This window comes from Vulpes lagopus, chromosome 18, assembly GCF_018345385.1.
Source record: "Vulpes lagopus strain Blue_001 chromosome 18, ASM1834538v1, whole genome shotgun sequence".
Classification (NCBI taxonomy): Eukaryota; Metazoa; Chordata; class Mammalia; order Carnivora; family Canidae; genus Vulpes; species Vulpes lagopus.
This window is the reverse complement of record NC_054841.1, coordinates 15301294-15319048: the sequence shown is the minus strand read 5'-3', so window position 1 is coordinate 15319048 and position 17755 is coordinate 15301294. Positions and strand designations below refer to the sequence as shown.

The following is a 17755-nucleotide window of genomic DNA, read 5'->3' as shown; positions in this document are numbered from 1 at the left end:
AAGACACTGTCCTTTTCATCTCAAAAGGTCCTACCTAAAAAAAAAAAAAAAGCTCCTACCTTATTCCTACCTTATAAGGTTAGCTTCTCGACTTACTAAATTTCCTGGAGAATTCTTTCCACACTCAGGCTCAGGGCCCGGCTGTCCTGGAATGTGAGATCTGGTAGTCATCAAGGATCATCCCACCCAGCACCTGAGGGCCATGTCCAGAGCGGGAGGAGAAATTCATAACAGGACCCACATTTCAAAGCCACTGCCTTCGGTGGCACTTGGGGAGTTCAGTTTGCCAACCAGAGCGGGAACAGCGGGATCAGGTGCCTGGTGAGTACAGCCTCGTATTAGGAGGCTTAAGCTTGAATCCCTGATGTGCTACCTTCTGAACATCCCACTTTGGGTCATGGTTTCCTCAGTTGTCCAAAAACGATCATTCTATTTCATTGTTGCTTTGTGAGAAGTATATGAGATAATGGGTGTGAAATCACGCTGTAAACTGTGGAGCGCCACGGGTTTGTGAGGGTGGTTATTATTGTTAGTTAACAGGTTACCTTCACTCTTGGGAGACCCAAGAAGTACTTCAGGAGGCCATCAGATCCCCTCTGAGCCCCTTCTCCAATGTGAACACTCGGCCCTTACTTAAGCGAAAAAGCTCTTCTCTTCACAGAGAGACTCAGGTGTGACCTTGGACTTCCCTGGATCTCCATTTTCTGATCTATAATGTGAGGCGGGGGAGGGGAAGATCTTAAATTGGATCCTCCCTGAGGAACACTATGTCTCACTTACCAGGGAAATCCACACCCCAAGGTCATTGCAAGCAGAGAGAAGCTACCACAGACATCACATCCCAGAGCTGCCAACGACATGAGCTGTCCTGTGTAGCCTCCAGATCCAGGGCCCCAGTTACTCCTGAGCACCTCTGGACGTCATCTGTCCATTTTATAGAAAATGAAACAGACCCAAGAGAGCGAGACTGCAAGGGGATGACTATGGGATCTGCCCAGTACTCCCTAACTCTTCTAGAAATTACTCGATTCCCACACCAGCTGGGAGTTCACATGGTGGCTACCATGTTCTCACAGACCCAACCGTCTGCCACAGTGGAGTGATCCAGGACAGGCCAGTCAGCTCCTCTGATGCATTTTTCAACTTGGAATTGGGAAGGTCTCTAGCAGAGGCACCACAAGATACGGAGCTAGGAGATGTCTGCCATGCGATCCAGAGTCTGTCTCTCTCATTCCTGGTGTCTGTTGTTGCTGACTATAGCCACCTAGCTACCATTCCCACTGAGTGGCATTATAATAGATATTTGTTGGTTCTGCCCATCCAGGATCCCTTTCCCTCATTTTAACTAAAGCACCCCACTTTTTCTTCAGGAAACTACGCCTCCACCATCTGTGTTCTGGGGAGACCATCTGTAGGATGGTCTTCCTCCATCATCCTCCAGCCATGGGGTGGGCATGTGACCAAACTCATACAGCTAGACTCAGTTCTTTTTTTTTTTTTTTTTTTTTTTTATACAGGAAAGATGACCGCATCACTGGACGATGCTATCATAGAGTTTTGTTTTTTTTTTTAATTAATTTTTATTGGTGTTCAATTTACCAACATACAGAAAAACACCCAGTGCTCATCCCGTCAAGTGTCCGCCTCAGTGCCCGTCACCCATTCCCCAGGAGTTTTTAGCTAGAGTGTTGTCACTTGGGCGTTTTAATTGCAGGACCCCTAACAGGATGATTCATGGGCTCTAAGTACCTCAATCTCCATATTGCCCTCATTCCTGTCTTTCTCAAAGCCTGCTTGTTTAATTTGACTTTGATCCAATCTGGTGTCCATCCAATGCAGCCATTTTTTGCTTAAGATTTTCGGAGTTGGATTCTCTTGATTGCAACCAAAGACTTCTAACTCAAAGAGAAATTGGAAGTAGAACGGAGTTCTGCTCCAAATCCTCCAGGAAGTGGGGGGTATTAAAAGTGGCCTTTCCTGGGGTGAAACAGTAAGGTTGCTGCTCGTGCCCAGCCCTGGAGAGCAGTCCATGGGATACGGCGGCAGAGGGCTGTTTCCTGTATTGCGTGGTATCATTTGACCACCAAGAATGGGTAGCTCTTGTCACAGTTCAATTTTAAGGAGATGAGGAATGCCCAGGCTGTGGGATAGAGGTGGATATAGGGAAAAGTCAACAAAGCAAGCTCAAATAGGGGTGTGTGTGTGTGTGTGTGTGTGTGTGTGTGTGTGTGTGTGTTAGGGGCAGGGAGAGAATGAAATGTAGAGCAATTCTATGACCACAGTGAAAGAACCTCATGACTTACTGCAGGGCTGAGATCTCCAAACACCAAAGTTGGCAACTGATGATGCAGGTGGCTGACTTGACCGCCCTGCTACACTTTTATGTGTGGCTTCTGACCCCTGGACCGGCCATACAAGAAGATGTGGGAGGAACCCACGGCGGTCTCAAACACTGGCTAGAAGCAGTCTCCACCTTCCTTATAGAGGAAGCTTCCAAGTTCCTGCTTGCTCTAGCCACCACTCAGGGCTGCATAGCTGGATGGTGGGGATGAGTTTTGGCTTGGAGGGTGAAAAACAGACTGAGTAGGAAAGAATCTTGGACCGTTACAGAACTACAAAAACTATTCATTGGTACCAGCAGATATCTAGGGAATATTTGTGGGAATGAAGTTTTGTGGTGCTTGATGAAGGAAAGGGAAACATAATGTTGGGCGAGATTGATCTCAATATGGATGTGTGGATAAGGATTCTGCATTCTCTGTGCTAGCTCCAGGAGCTGGCTGGGTTCTGACCATCGATGGGTTGGCTAAAGCAAACTTGGACCAAATGCTGGCCCACATGAAATGAAAAAAGGCCCCAAATCCCTTGGCATCATATAGAGGAAGGGACTCCAAGATTTCCAAAGACAGGAATGCTGGATTGGATTTATTAGGCGCCTCCTTCCCATAAATACCTCTATGGCCCTTGTTGAACCCAGAACACTTCACCTTTGCTGTGAGGAAAGTCTACATCAGGAGTGCTTGGTGAAGAGTTCCCTGATCTCTAAGGGAAGGAAGAATGCAGAGGTGTGGGGGACCAGGTGTTGGCCTTTAAGTGCCTCAGAAATTAAGTGAAAGTGGTCACCAAAATATTCAGCAGGTTCTGGATGAGGCAGGATCTCTGCTGGAGGGCCCTGAGAAGGTAAAGCTGACCACCAATATTACTTAATTTGTATAACCAATAAAACATAATAAACAAAACAAAGCAAAGCAAAACAAAAACTGATCATCACCTAACACCTAGCCTTGAGTTCATTTACCGGATGAAGGATACACTACTTGCTCTTAGGGAAGGTCTCTGCTATACTCTCACACCAGTGTAATGTGAACATTTCTCTTGTCTTCTCCAAAAGGGCCTGTTGCCATTTACTGGGGTAACTGGGTGCTGAAGAAAGGGAAACACCCAAACCATTCAGGGACGATTTGGATAAAAACTCTGAGCTAATACCAACTTCTTGGGTCTTGAGACCATAGGACCATGGTCCATGAACCATGTGAAAAATAATATTTTGAACTTTGTCTATGTGACTGGAGGGCTAGATTTCCAATATCTGAGTGATAGTTGGAAAAGATCTCTACATTGGCTCCCTGGCCCAGGGAGGCCCTTGTAATATAAAAGGCCAATAGAGGGCAGCCCCGGTGGTGTAGCGGTTTTGTGCCACCTGCAGCATAGGGTGTGATCCTGGAGACCTGGCATCGAGTCCCACGTCAGGCTCCCTGCATGGAGCCTGCTTCTCCCTCTGCCTCTCTCTCTCTCTCTCTCTCTCTCTCTCTCTGTCTATGAATAAATAAATAAAATCTTTAAAAAAATAAAATAAAAGGCCAATAGAATCCAAGTGAACAACTGTTTCGAAACAGAACACTCAAAGCAGTACCGCACCTATGGGGGGGGCTGCAGAGACAACCCTCCGCCAAAGACCCTGGACGGTGATGACTCCCATCAGAACACCATTACTTTCCGTTTGGCTGGTGCAAAAGTAGATGTGTCTTGGAAAATGTCAGTGGACTATTTTAATCAAGTGGCAATTCAATTTCAGTCGCTCAGTTAGATACACTTTCCTCGGTATAATTCCTGGAGCTCATATGCATCTATTGGATTCCTTTTCTATTCCAAGAAACAAATCACTGGAAGCATTTTGCTATTAGTTGGAAGGGATAACGGTTTTTCTTTACTATTCAACTCAGAGATACCTTAGTTTGCCAGCTCTGCACCAGAAAGACTTTGATTGTCCTAATCCCCAAGATACCAAATTGATCCACTACACTGATTAAATCATATTAATAGGGCCTGGAGAGCACAAAGTGTGCTTTAGGTTATATATATGATAGGTTCCTTATGTTAGAAACGTTTTTTTTTTAAACTGTGTATCTGGGAAGAAAGAGTGAGCATATTGTGTGCTGGGCGGCCAAGGGTCAGAATGCAGTGACACCTGCTAGTTTGCCAAAAAAAGTCCTCCTTTATTTTGGTGATGTCACATGGCCTTTCCTTTGGGTAACTACCTTTCTTCCATCCCATGTAGTCTGTTGCAGATGTTAATCCAGGTGCCCTGCCCTCCATCTCTACCAAGGGAGAGGCATGTGATGCAAGCTGGGCAAATCAACCTCTCAGCTGGGACTGGACCTGAGGGGAGTTGGAGGGGAGCATTTGGCTGGGAGTGTCCTCAACGGAAGATTCATGATTCCCACGACTGATGGCCCTAGAGCTCCCCTCATCCCTGCATATCCTGAGGCCTGCTCAGTTAGCTTTTCCTTTGACTGGATTAACTTCGCAGATACCCTTCTGTAGTGGGCTGAATGGTGGCCCCACAGATACATCCACATCCTAATCTCTGTAAATGCTACCTTATTCATTAAAAGGACCTTTTTGCACATGTAATTAGCTTAAGAGTCTTGAGATGAGAAAGCACGGATTAGCTGGGTGAGCCCTAGTGACATCACACAAGTCTTTATGAGAGAGTAGCACTGGGCAATTGGCACATATAGAAGACAAAGTGACATCATAACAGGCAGAGAATGGAGGGATGTGGCCGTAAGCCAAGAACACCAGCAGCCACCAGAAGCTAGAAGAGGCAAGAAGATTCACCTCTGGAGCCTCTGGAGGGAGTGTGGCCCTGCTGACACCTTGACTTTGGATTTCTGGCCTCCAGAACTCGTCAGAGAAGAAATTTCTATTGTTTTAAGCCATCAGGTTAAATAGCACTTTGTTATGGCAGCCACAAGAAACTAATACACCTTCCAATAAAATTTTTTTTTGTAAGATAGGTTTTCTTAATATTTAAAAAAGATTTACTCACTTTAGAGAAAAAGAATGAGAGGGAAAGTGCAGGGAAGGGCAGAGGGAGAGGGAGAGAGAAACCTCAGGAGACTCCTCGCTGAGCTGGAGCCCAGCACGGGGCTTGATCTCATGATCCTGAGCCAAAACCATGGTTGGACACTCAGCCTGCTGTGCACCCAGGGGTCTCAGATAGTGTCTATTGCTTGTAAGCAAATAACCTTAATGGTAACTTGTTCATCATTGCAGTTACCTGTAATCAATTATTATTTTTGACCAGTTAGTTCCAGCTGGATTCCTGTCACTGGCAACCTGTGCCAAACCCAAGACTGGAACCAGATAATCTGGATTCTGAGTCACACACACCACCACCCCCACCCCCCCATTCACCCTGAAAGCACGCCAGGCAGCCAGCTCCAGTACAGGCAGAAGCAGGTCCCTGGACCCAACCTCTTTATTTGCATAATGGTTTTGACACATGGGAGTGGGAGCGAGTTGTCGCTTTTCTGCCAGGACAACACATAACCTGGTGATGGATGCAGGCCAGACAATTCTCCCCCTGAGCTTTCCCTGCACTAGCTTTGGGGGCCTTGTCTGTGGGGTCAGAAAGTCTGGAAGCTATCTGGCACCTTGGGATGTTCAGCAGTTCGGCAAGGGTGGTGCGTGCAGCCCTCCCCTCTCTGTGCCCTGGCCTAGGCAGAGCTGGGCCTAGATGTTACAAGGGGAGCATGCAAGAAGGTCAGTGTGTACTTGGGGAGTCACAAGCAGCACTCCCAGCTCAGCTCTGCCTCTGCTCCATCCTGAGACTCGGATTCCATCCACACGTAGGGGTCTACACAATGCATGCACCCATGCTGTGCCTCCTGCTTGGAAACACTTCCTGGAACCACTGCCTAATTAACTGTGCATCTGTGTGACCATAGGTTAAAATGTCACCCTCAAGAAAGCCTCATCTGACCCGCTTAATGGTCCCTGCTACATTATGTGCTTCTAGTTCCCTGTACTTAGCCGAGCTGTTACATGTTTCTGTGGCCATTGGATTAAAATCCATCTCCCTCACTAGTCAGTCTGTAAGCTTCACGAATACAGAGACATATATTTTGTTCCCCATTATGCCTCGTGAACCCAGCAGTCAATGACTCAGAGCCCAGGTGTGTCAAGTAAATCTGAGAAGTGGTAGAACTACCACAGTAGTGTTCTGTGTCTCTGTGTGTGTGTCGGGGGCACATTATAGGGCAGTGACAGTATGTACCTCACACAAAAGCATTCAAATTAAAAAAATACATACTAAGGGGTACCTGGCTGGCTCAGTCAGTAGATCATGTGACTCCTGATCTCACGGTTTGTGAGTCTGAGCCCATGTTGGGTGTAGAGATAACTTTAAAAAAATACACACTTATATATACACAAAGAGAAGAGAGAAATGAAAATGAAGCTAAATGAAACATGTCTACAGGCCACATATGAAGCCCCAGCTTGTGAGTCTTCCAAAAGATAGTTGTTGAACGAATGAGTGAAGAACCTACAAGGAAATCACTGTAAAAGCCTCATAATGTAAGAAGAATGGCAGGGGAGAACCAGGAGAATCTTCTGCTCACTCTTGTCTACAGCCTCTCAAGGGCAAGACCTCTCTGCTGGTCATTTCCTCTGCCTGCCCAGCACTCGGCACGCAGTACGCTGGACGAATTGGTGGATCCATTAATAGGTATCACTAAATACCTTCTCCTCCCAAGTCTCGGTTCAACCAGATGATGTCTTCCATGTTGAAGCTCAGCCTGGTGGGACAGACAGAGCCATAGCCAGGCAAGGACAGTACAGTAACAGGTGTTCTAGGAACAGTGTGTGAATAGGGCTAAGGGAATCCTTCCCTCCCAAATTTCTCACCAAGTAGAGGATTGAGCAGGTGAGTGTGAGAGATGTGCCCCCAGTAAGGATGAGGTGGCTGGAGCTGGTGGAAGGGGGCCGAGGTCCCCAGCATCTGCCTGGATAGTAACTCAAGGTAGGGCTCGAGATCTGCATGGTGGGAAGAGAATTGCCAAAGTCAGACTGGGGGAACCCAGGGGTCACGAGTGTCCATGCATAGCAACTCCTTGCTACCAACATTTCAGAACTGGGCTGGCTTTAAATCAGTAATTCCCTGCAACACATCTGGCTTCCATCTCTGTCCGGGGTGCAGACTGTGACCATCTGACAGATGGGCCGAGATCTGGAGACAGGGCCAAGGGCGTGCCCACTTCACACGTCATGTCCTAGGATAGCTGGGTCTAGACCTCAGGCCACAGACCAGGGCCCCTTCAAAGTCTGCAGCTCAAGGAAGCTGCAGGACTACTGCTTAGCAAATCTTACACACCAGCTAAGGAGGCAGCTCCTCTCCTTCCTCCCAGACCTCATCTTTGAGAGCTGACTCTTGTTGGAAACTCCTGGAAAAGAACCACTGCTAAGGTACAGGACTCCTACATCGGAATCCCCTGACCGGTCCTTTCCCTAACTCTGATAGAGAGTTTGAACCCTATGGATGAACTCTGGAGATCCAGAGAACCCCCTCAAGCCACATGCAAACTTTGTGAGGGCAGAAGAGAGACAGCATGCAAGGAACACTGGTCTTGGCAGACCAACGAGCTTGGATTCCAAATTGGGCTCTACCCCCTCCAGTTGGGTGACATTTGGGCAAGTCCTGGCCCCACTCCGAGCCTCAGTTTTCTCCTCCTCTGACTCGGCCAAATGTGAAGGGCTGGAGGTGCTCAGGAACCGTTAGCATCCTTCTGACTTTCTCTTTGGCGCATGCCTGCTTCTTGGGTAGCCTGGAGGTCCATTTATGAAGTCCACTGGGTTGTTCACGGAATCTGGGCAACACTACCCTGACCTGGACCTTTTGGAGGAACAGACGTAGCCCCTCAGTCTCATTCCTCAGGCCTGGGTGGATGATCCTGAGCAGTTTCGCCACCATGAACGCCGTAAGCAGGGAGGGATCTCTGCTGTTTCAGCTGACCGTAGGGGGTGTGGGAAGGGGGACACCAGACCTTGACTTTAATAAACCTGAGAGTCTGGAGGCCCACTGGGGGCTTGGGCCTCCAGGTCTATAGACCTTCCCTCCTGGGAGGTCTCACGGGACGTCTCCAGAGACACCTCTGACACCCCATCGACACTGCTCAGCAAGTCCTCAAACTCCCGGGGGTCACTGTTGCGCACGGCGGCCTCCAGAGCCTTCTGGCGGCGGTAGAAGTGAGAAAACTTGTTGAAGATGATGGTGATGGGGAGCGCCACCACCAGGATGCCCCCAAGGATGCAGCCTGAGGCTGCCAGCTTGCCAGTCACGGTCACAGGCACCACATCCCCATAGCCCACGGTGGTCATGCTCACCGTGCCCCACCACCAGCAGGCGGGGATGGTGTCAAAGCCCACGTCCTCCTCCTTCTCAGCTGTGTAGGCCACGCCGGAAAACACGGACACCCCCACCGCCAGATACAGCAGTAAGATGCCCACCTCACGGTAGCTGTGCTGGAAGAGAACGTAGGAAGCCAAGTCAGAGCTGGGTGGGCTCAAAGACCTGAAATCAAGCATATGTGGAAACTGAGGCCCAGAGAGTGGAAAGGGCAGGTCCAAAGTCACAGAGCAAAGTAGAGCTGGCATCGAGACCCGGGTCCCTTGACACCAAACTAAGATCTTTCAACCACAAGAGGCAGCCAACTCCCTGGGAGCTCACACAGGCCTACCTTCCATTGTCCAAAATCCCTGCTAAGCCACAGTGGTTTCTTCTAATGCAGGGGGACCTAGCAGCACCAGCCAGTTAGTAACAAGCTTGTGATTTTTACACAAGGGACAACCATAGTTTGTATTCCACAATGTAAAGGGTTCATTTAATGTACTTTTGTCTATCTCATTTCTGACAAGTACAAAAATACATTCTGCCTCTCAGGAAAGCTCCAGGATATATGTTCCCCAGACCAGCCACTGGACGCACTTGCCCATGGGTATAAGTATCTGCTCTGCCCCTGAGACCAAGCAGTGGTGCTCAAATAGGGCAATCTGCCCTCCAAAGGATGTTTGGCAATGTTTTTTTTTTTTTTTTTTTTAAGATTTTATTTATTTATTTATTCGTGAGAGACACAGAGAGGCAGAGACATAGGCAAAGGGAGAAGCAGGCTCCCTGTGGGGAGCCCGATGAGGGACTCCGTCCCAGGACCCCGGGGATCACGACCTGAGCCAAAGGCAAATGGTCAACCACTGAGCCACGCAGGTGTCCCTGGTTTGTTTGTTTGTTTTTTTTTTTTTTAATATTTTACTTATTTATTTGAGAGAGAGCATGTGCTCATGTAAGTGTGGAGGATCGATCCTAGGACCCTGGGATCATGACCTGAGCTAAAGGCAGAGGTTTAACCGACTGAGCCACCCAGGTGCTCCAACATATGGCAATGTCTCTAAACATTTTGGTTGTCACAACTGGGACAGGTGTGCTACTGGCATCTACTGGATAGAGACCAGAGATGCTGCTAAATATCCTATAATGCACAGGAGAGCCACCCTCCACCCACACACATAACAACAAAGTATTATCTCTCCCTAGATGTCAGCAGTGCTGAGGCCAAGACCCCCAGTCTGGAACTGTAGTTTCCTAGTCCCAAACTGTAATATGTGGAGGAATCATGTTGGGATCGTGTTTAAAAGGCAGAACTCAACTGAATGGGTCTGGGATAGGGCCAGAAATTCTGAATTTCTAGCAAGCCTCCGGGTAATGAGAAAGCTGCTGCTGCTCGGGGGCCTCCCTTTGAACAGCCAGGAGTCTTCACCTGTGTCTTGGACCCTGGCAACCTCAGTCAACACTCTTCTCCTCCCTGCAGAAAAATCTGGTGGCATCAGGCCCTAGTTCCCTGCGTGGCTGGGGGATCTTTGCTGGAGAGATCCTAAGTTCAGGGATGTGAATTCCTCGTACCTGCCCACTGGCCCAGGATTCTGCTCACATCACCCTGCTTGCACCCGGCATCCTGGCTGCCCTGCTATGAGGGCATAAAAAGGCTTTACAAAGCTATGGGTGGCAAGGGTCTCCTAGGGATCCTTAGGAGGGCTGCGTGGAGCTTTAGGAGAAAAGGCAGGAGGTGCTGGGGTCAGGCACAGCTGGGTTCTTCTCTGGGCTCTGCAACTTACTGAGGAACCTCCGACAAGTCCTGTCACCTCCCGGAGCCTTGTTTTGCAGCACAATCTGCAAAGTAGTGACAATAATCCTTGCCCCAGCTTGAACCCCTCACAGGCTCTATCCCCTATTACCTTGGGATAAAATTCAAAATCCTGGGCCAAGAGTGCATGATGGCCCTTCAGGACCCCGTCCCACTCGCGTCTTCAACTTCATCAACTGGCACCCCTCCTGCCAAGTCCCCTCCCAGTGTTCATCCTGTCCTCTCTCCAGGCCTTCATCCAAGCTGTTCATGTTCCCTCCGTTCCCACACAACTTGCCGGAGCAGTGATTCACCCCCGAGTGCAGGGCCTGGCACCAGAAGGGTGCTCTGGAAATTGCAACCAGGCTTTACAAAGCCAACTTTCTGACCGCGGGTGCTTCATCTACGGGAAGGGAATAAATAACCACATCTTCCTGAGGAAGTTGTCCTGAGAATGAAATCAATAATGGATGTAAAACTGGCACAGAATTAGCCCTCAGTAAGTGTTAGTTCTGGGGCTGCGGCTGGCCTTGGCCCGTGAAGGGTGACCGACAATATCTGTGCCCGCCCCCCGCCCCAGCCTGCCCATAATGCCAGAAGTAAGGCTCAGCAAAGAAGCCAGTTAGCATCCCGCATAGGCCAAAAGTAACCTTTGTCTTAGGTTCTTGTTTTGTTTTTGTTTTTGTTTTTAAAGAAAGAAAAGCGGGGATCCCTGGGTGGCTCAGCGGTTTGGCGCCTGCCTTTGGCCCAGGGCGCGATCCTGGAGTCCCGGGATCGAGTCCCGCGTCAGGCTCCAGGCATGGAGCCTGCTTCTCCCTCTGCCTGTGTCTCTGCCTCTCTCTCTCTCTTTCTCTATCATAAATAAATAAATAAGTAAATAAATAAATAAATAAATAAATCTCTAAAAAAAAAAATTAAAAAAAATAAAAAAATAAAGAAAGAAAAGCAAAGCTCTGCCTCGACTTTCAAGTGTCACCCCCGAGAAGGAGCCCTCCCAGGGCTGCTGGGAAGGTCAAACGGGATGTGACCGGTGCACCTGGTGTGCAGCCCCCGTCTGGCACAAGGAAGGTCGCCTCTAAGTTCACCTGGCCACCCGCCCCGTGGTCACCGTCGCGTGCCCATCCCTCCCCCACCCTCCATCGGGCCCCAGCGGCCTCACCTTGAGCGTGGCGCCCAGCGAGCGCAGCCCCGTGGAGTGGCGCGCCAGCTTGAGCACGCGGAAGATGCGCATCAGCCGGAACACCTGCACCACCTTGCCCAGGTCGCCCAGGTCCTCGCCGCCCGCGCCGCCCCGGTCGCCCAGCGCCACGCCGGCCAGCAGCGTGAGGTAGAAGGGCAGCACCGACACGATGTCAATGAGGTTGAGGGGGTGGCAGAAGAAGTTGCGGGTGCTGGGCGCCAGCAGGAGGCGCGACGACACCTCGAAGCTGAACCAGGCGATGCAGAAGTACTCGAGGTGCCGCAGCACCGGGTCGTCGCGCACGCCCTCCGCGCCGCGGCCCGCGGCCACCGCGGCCACGGCGGCCGCCGCCTCGCGGGCCTGGTACTCGGGCAGGCTGTGGATGCACATGGCGGCGATGGAGGCCAGCACCACGCCGATGGAGACGCAGCTGAAGAGCTTGCTGGGCAGCGAGTAGCCGGGGTTCTCCATGGTGAGCCACAGGCGGCGGCGCAGGCGGCCGCAGCGCGCGGCCCCGTAGCGCGCCAGCTCGCGCTGCACGTCGGAGATCTCGTCGGGGCACGGGTCCACGCTGCTCGGCGTGTCGCTGTCCTCGTCCCAGTCGCGCGGCCGCGCCACCCGCCGCTCCAGGTAGCGCGCGCGGCAGCAGGCGGCCAGCGCGCCCTCGCCCAGGCCCCAGTAGTCGGCCTCCTGGCCGAAGGCGAAGACGCACAGCTCGTCGAGCACGTGCAGGCGGCCGGTGCGGTAGAAGTGCAGCAGCCCCAGGAAGAAGCCCGGGTGCCGGTCGAAGTAGAACTCGCGCGCCGCCGCGTCGTAGTCGTCGCACAGCCGCCGCGCCTGCTCCTCCGTCCCCGCCGCCTGCAGGCGGCCCAGCCGCGTGCCCGGGAAGCGCGCCAGGGCGCGTGCGCTCAGCCGCCGCCGCACGCCGCCCACGTTCACGCGCAGCGCCTCGCCGCTCCGCCGCCAGGGCGCACGCGCGCCGGGCTCCGGGGACTCGCTCACCATGGCCTGTGGACCGACGGGGCAGGGATGCTCAGCGGAGGGGCCGCGGGGGGCGGCGGCCCGGGGCCTGCCCCTCGCTCCCCGACCCGCCAAATCACAGAGCCTTCGCACCCCCGTTTCATTTGCACAAATTGGGGGGAATTACGGAAGTGACTGGCGGGAGAGGCTGACACCCCCCGAGGGGGGTGGGGGTGCTCGGCTAGGATATCACCCTTTCCCAAACTTGGATTTTCTTTTTTTCTTTTTTTCTTTTTTTTCAGATTTTATCTATTTATTCATGAGAGGCACAGAGAGAGAGAGGGAGAGAGGCAGAGGGAGAAGCAGGCTCCATGCAAGGAGCCCGACGTGGGACTCGATCCCCGGTCTCCAGGGTCACGCCCTGGGCTGAAGGCAGGTCTCAACCGCCGAGCCACCCGGGCTGCCCCCAAACTTGGATTTTCATATGCCAGGGGCTTCCAATGGGATCTTGGACATGCCGGCACTCTGAACCTCGGTTTCCTCCTCTGCAAAATGGGGGTAGTGATGCTGACCCTCCAGGGGTGTCAAAAGCATCGATACAAACTAGTAATTCTTAAAAAGTGTGTCCCCTGCACTGGCAGCATCAGTGCCACCTGGGAATTTGTCAAAGATGCCGATTCTCAGCTTGCTCTAGACCTACTGAAACTCTGGGGATGGAGCTCGGCAAAGGTGGAGGGTGACTCTGCTGCATGGTCAAGTTTGAGAGTCACTGGCTTAGACCATTTAAGGTATCTGCGGAGTCAGATGGGACATTGACTTTCTTCTGTGACCAGAGAGGCAACTCATGTCACCTCCCTGAACTTCTGTCAAGTGGAGATAAAAATAGCCACCTCCCAGTGTGGTTAAAAAGAATAAAAGAACTATTGTATTTATGGGGCCTGGCTCTCAGAAAGGGTTCAGTAAATTATCCATCTGTTTCACTGTCTCCTGGAGTCAGCCAAACCTGGCGCTTGTCTACACCCTGGATGCACCTGGGGCCTTGAAGAAGATGCTTTTCTCCGGGTCCTCGTTTCCCACGCAATGTACCATGCAGACAACAGCACCTATCCTCAAGGCAGGCTGAAGAACTCAAATAGCTTGTGGAAAGTGCTTGGCCTTGTTGATACCAGAAAATGTCAGATCCCTCCCCTGCCCACGTCTCCAAGCTCTGCTGGAGCTGAGGGCTAGTGACTCACCTCCTGATCCTGGGTAAGCCCATCTGCACCATCCCATCAGTAACGCCTGCTTCCCAGGGTGATGGGGGATTGGGTGTACATCAAGCGGCTGGCCCCGTGCCTGGCAGGGAGTCAGTGAGGTGCCCTTCACTTACCTTGGGCTTGGAGTTAAGCTGGTCAGGATAAGGGTCGTGTCCTCAGCTCTGTCACTTCTGTGTCCTCAGGCCGGTCTCCTCCCACTCTGGGCTTTGGCTCTTTTATCTGTAGAAGAGGGAGAATAACACTTGGGGTGGAAGGTGCACACACTATGAGTGTGAACACGGTAAGGTGTTCAATAAATGCCAATCCTTTGCACTGTCTTCTGGTCAGACCTGGGTTCAAATTCTGAGTCTGTCTCTTACTGGTGGCCTTGAGAGGATCCATTCTGAGCTTCAGTTTCCCCATCTGTAAACTGGGGGCATCACGCTTTCCTCAAGAGGTTATGAGGATTAACTAAGGCAGCAAGCTGGCCCCCGGTACATACTCCATGTGCAGTAAACACCTGGGGTACGGGTGGGATGCAGCTCCGCTCCCACCTTCTCCTCCGCACTTAGTGTCAAAAGATGAAACGTCCAACCCGGTTGCATCACCCCTTAGCTGCATGACTGTGGGCAAATCCCTTTCTCTTTCTGAGACTCACCCTCTTGCTCTGTTAATTGGGATAATTAATTCCACAAACCTTCCCCAACAAGAATCTGAATCTCAGTAAGAAAGATTAAATGACTTGCTCAATGTTACCCAGCTAGTCCACAGCACAGTTAAGGTTGGAAACTAGGCTTTTCCATCCAAGGCTCTCTCCACACACTTATTTTGAACAACTACTAAGTACTAGTCACTTCCCAGGGCTCCATATACACTTCACTCTGTTTAATGCCTACACCAACCCTGCCAGGGAGGTTTTCTAATCCCATTTTACGGATGAACCAGCAGGACTGACCCTAGAACTCAGTCACCTCACAGTGCTCCCTCCTGGGTGGGCAGGTGGGTGGGGGGTGGTCTCACCAACGGGGCATGAGCAGGAACCCACTCTGCAGCCCCCACCACTTCCTGGGCCACCACCCCCCTCCTCCCCGAGAGAGGTCCCTTACCTGTCAGGGCCCCTCCAGGGCTCGGGCCAGGCTCTCTGTCCCCTGTCCCCGAAGGCACTGAGGCTGCAGAGCCGCTGGCCAGCGGGCTCGTCTCTGCCCCTGCTGCCCCGCAGAGCCTCGCTGCTGCTGGAGGCCCCGCCGCCCCCTCCTTCCCTGTCTTCCTCTGTCCCCCGCAGCGGAGGCCACATCGATCGCTGCTGCCAAGGGAGGGAGGGAGACCGCAGGCTGCCGGAGGCTGTGATTTCTATTCCTGACTCCTCAATTGGGTGGGGGTGGTGTCTGGAGACTGGGCCCGAGAGCCAGGACATCCTCCCCAGTCAGGGACCAGTGGACGAGCGGTCGTTTAGGGGAAGGGGGTCCAGTGAGAGAAGGATTTTAGCCAGAGCATTGCTGACAAAGCAACAATCACGGCAGTAATAATACCTTCCTTAATTGCGTCCTTAGTATGTGCCAGGTACTTCACCTCAGGGGACTTATCCAAGTTATTCCTGCTGCAGACTTGATGGGGACAGATGAGGCTTAGTCACCTGCACAGGTCACTTAGCTTGGTGCTGTGGATTTGGGATTGCAACTCGTGTCTTCCAGGACTGCAGGTGGAGATCTGCATTAGGGAGCTGGAGGAGATGGCCTCATTTCCCGAGAGCCCCCTGGGCTGTGAAGCTTGAAGCAGATATTTTGCCCCCTCAGAAGATCTGTCTCCCCACCTGGCCATGGGTCCCTGATTTCTGCCTTCCCAGTGCGTTGGATGGTAAGGGACAAGTGCATCAAAGAGTTTTTTCAAGGGTTTTATGTAATCTAGGGGGGCCTGGATTACATCTGACTCTTGATCTCAGGGTTGTGAGTTCGAGTTCCATGTTGGGTATAGAGATTACTTAAAAATAAAATCTTTAAAAAAAAAGTTTACTTAATCCACAAGCATTTATTGAGTGCCTACTGTGTGTCAGACTGGATAGAATGTGCTGGAGACCAGGACCTGGATACAAGAAAGAATTCCTACTTCACAAATATTAATTTATGTAATTAATCATTAATCATTACTAATTGTATTTAAATAATAATCATTAATAGTGATAACAACCAGCATTTATTGAGACCTTGCCTTGGGCCTAGTATCCTATAGTACTCACCTCATTTATTAATTCATGAGTTATAGGAATGGGGAAAGGGCCATTATGGACCTCTTAGGCTAAAGGGGGGATTCATAACCTTTATGTGCCTTGGATGAGCTGTGCCCCAAATTCTCCTTCAGTCCCTGGCCGGAAAGGCCATCTGAATCCATGAGGTTCTACCTTAAAGAGTAAGCTTGATGTTGCCTAAAGTACAGACATTTTTGTTAATAAGTAGACTAGGTGTGGTTTTCTAAGTTTCTAAGTTTTGTTAATAAGTAGACTAGGTGTGGTTTCTAAGTTTCTAGAGTGTGTCCCGGTGATGCCTGCCTCCTGGTATTCATGTCCTTGTGTAAGCTCTTCCCCTTGAGCATGGGCAGGATTTACTGATGTGCCTCTAATGAGCAGACTGTGGTAAAGGTGAGAGGATGTTGCTTCCAGGATTAGGTAACATAAGATGGACTTCCTGCTGGTTTTGTTGAAGCAAGTTGCCATGCTGGCAAGGCAAGGCCCTGAGGGCAACTTCTGGCCAACAGTGAGTTAGAAACTGAGGAAATCAGTCCTACAACCCTCACGGAACTGAAATTCTGCCAACAACCATATGATTTCAGCCCTGGCTGAACTTTATGTCAGCTTTGTGAACCCCTGAAGTAAGGACCTGACAAAGTTGTGCCTGGATTCTTGACCCACAGGAACTATGAAATAGTAAATGTGTGTTGTTTTAAGCCACTACATGTGTAGTAAGTTGCTACACAATAATAGAGAATACATACACTGGGTTTGCATCCTGCCTTTACCACTAAGTTGCTGTGGGATCATGATTCAAGTGATGCCTCCTTGTGGATTCTTATGTTCCTCATCTGTAAAATGGGAACAGCGCCTCCCTTTCAGAACTGTGGTGAGAAGTAGCACAAGCTGTTCCCTCTCCATGAACAACTCTTTCTGCCATTTCTTTACCCAGCATATCAGTTAAGATTCAATTTAGTTACAAGAACACACAGTGAGCCGGTGGCCTGAATGGAGAGGAAGTGACTTTTTCTGGCAGTCTGGGCACAGCTGCCCAGGAATGGTGCCGAAGATCCAGGCTCCCTGTCTTTTCCTCCTCTGCTGCTCTTGTGTGGCTCTCACCCCTGCAGCAGCAGAGGCTTGTGCACTGCCCATGGCCCCGTGGATCCCTTTGCCACTTTTGTGTGCACTGGCTCCTGGGATGCTTTCTCTCCTGGCAGCGATGTGCATCTGTTTATCAAAGTGATTCTTGAAGGCTGCGGCAGCTCGCTATGCCTGCTTACAGGGAGAACCCGAAGTGCCTGGGGATTTATGTCCTCCATCCAGGAGTCATTAACTGATGACTGAGGGGGTACAGAGATATCAATGCTCCAGCTCTCTTGCTCCATGGGACAACTCTGAAGAGTCACCTACTCTTATGTCTGGAACCCCCCACCGTGGGACTTTGCTTGTTGTCACACCCCTACTGGCCTCCCCCTCTTTCTGGTATACTTCACTGCCAGACCCATTTTTCCAGATCATTTCCAAATCATCACCATCTTGGGAAACTTCATCTAAAGATTTGCTTCCAGGGTGTCGGATGGCTCAGGGGGTTGAGCATCTGCCTCCGGTTCAGGTCATGATCCTGGAACTCTGGGATCGAGCCCTTTATTGGGCTCTCTGCTCAGCCGGAAACCTGCTTCTCCCTCTCCCTCTGCCTGCC

The 17755-nt window shown here is 51.0% G+C and overlaps 1 protein-coding gene across 1 annotated transcript; it reads right to left on the bottom strand.

The window, feature by feature from the left end:
• Positions 1-8248: 8248 nt before the first annotated feature.
• KCNS1 (potassium voltage-gated channel modifier subfamily S member 1) lies at positions 8249-12645 on the bottom strand. The gene is made up of 2 exons (XM_041733387.1): positions 11620-12645; positions 8249-8808 (listed from the first exon to the last, which is right to left on the bottom strand). Exons 1-2 carry the CDS (start codon positions 12643-12645, stop codon positions 8338-8340), a joined length of 1497 nt encoding a protein of 498 aa, XP_041589321.1. The 3' UTR covers positions 8249-8337.
• Between the last annotated feature and the right edge of the window lie 5110 nt (positions 12646-17755).

Coding starts and splice junctions, on each gene's coding strand:
- KCNS1 (XM_041733387.1), bottom strand. CDS start 12,645: ATGGTGAGCGAGTCCCCGGAGCCCGGCGCGCGTGCGCCCTGGCGGCGG. Junction 8,809..11,619: donor CGCTGGGCGCCACGCTCAAG/GTGAGGCCGCTG, acceptor GTTCTCTTCCAG/CACAGCTACCGTGAGGTGGG.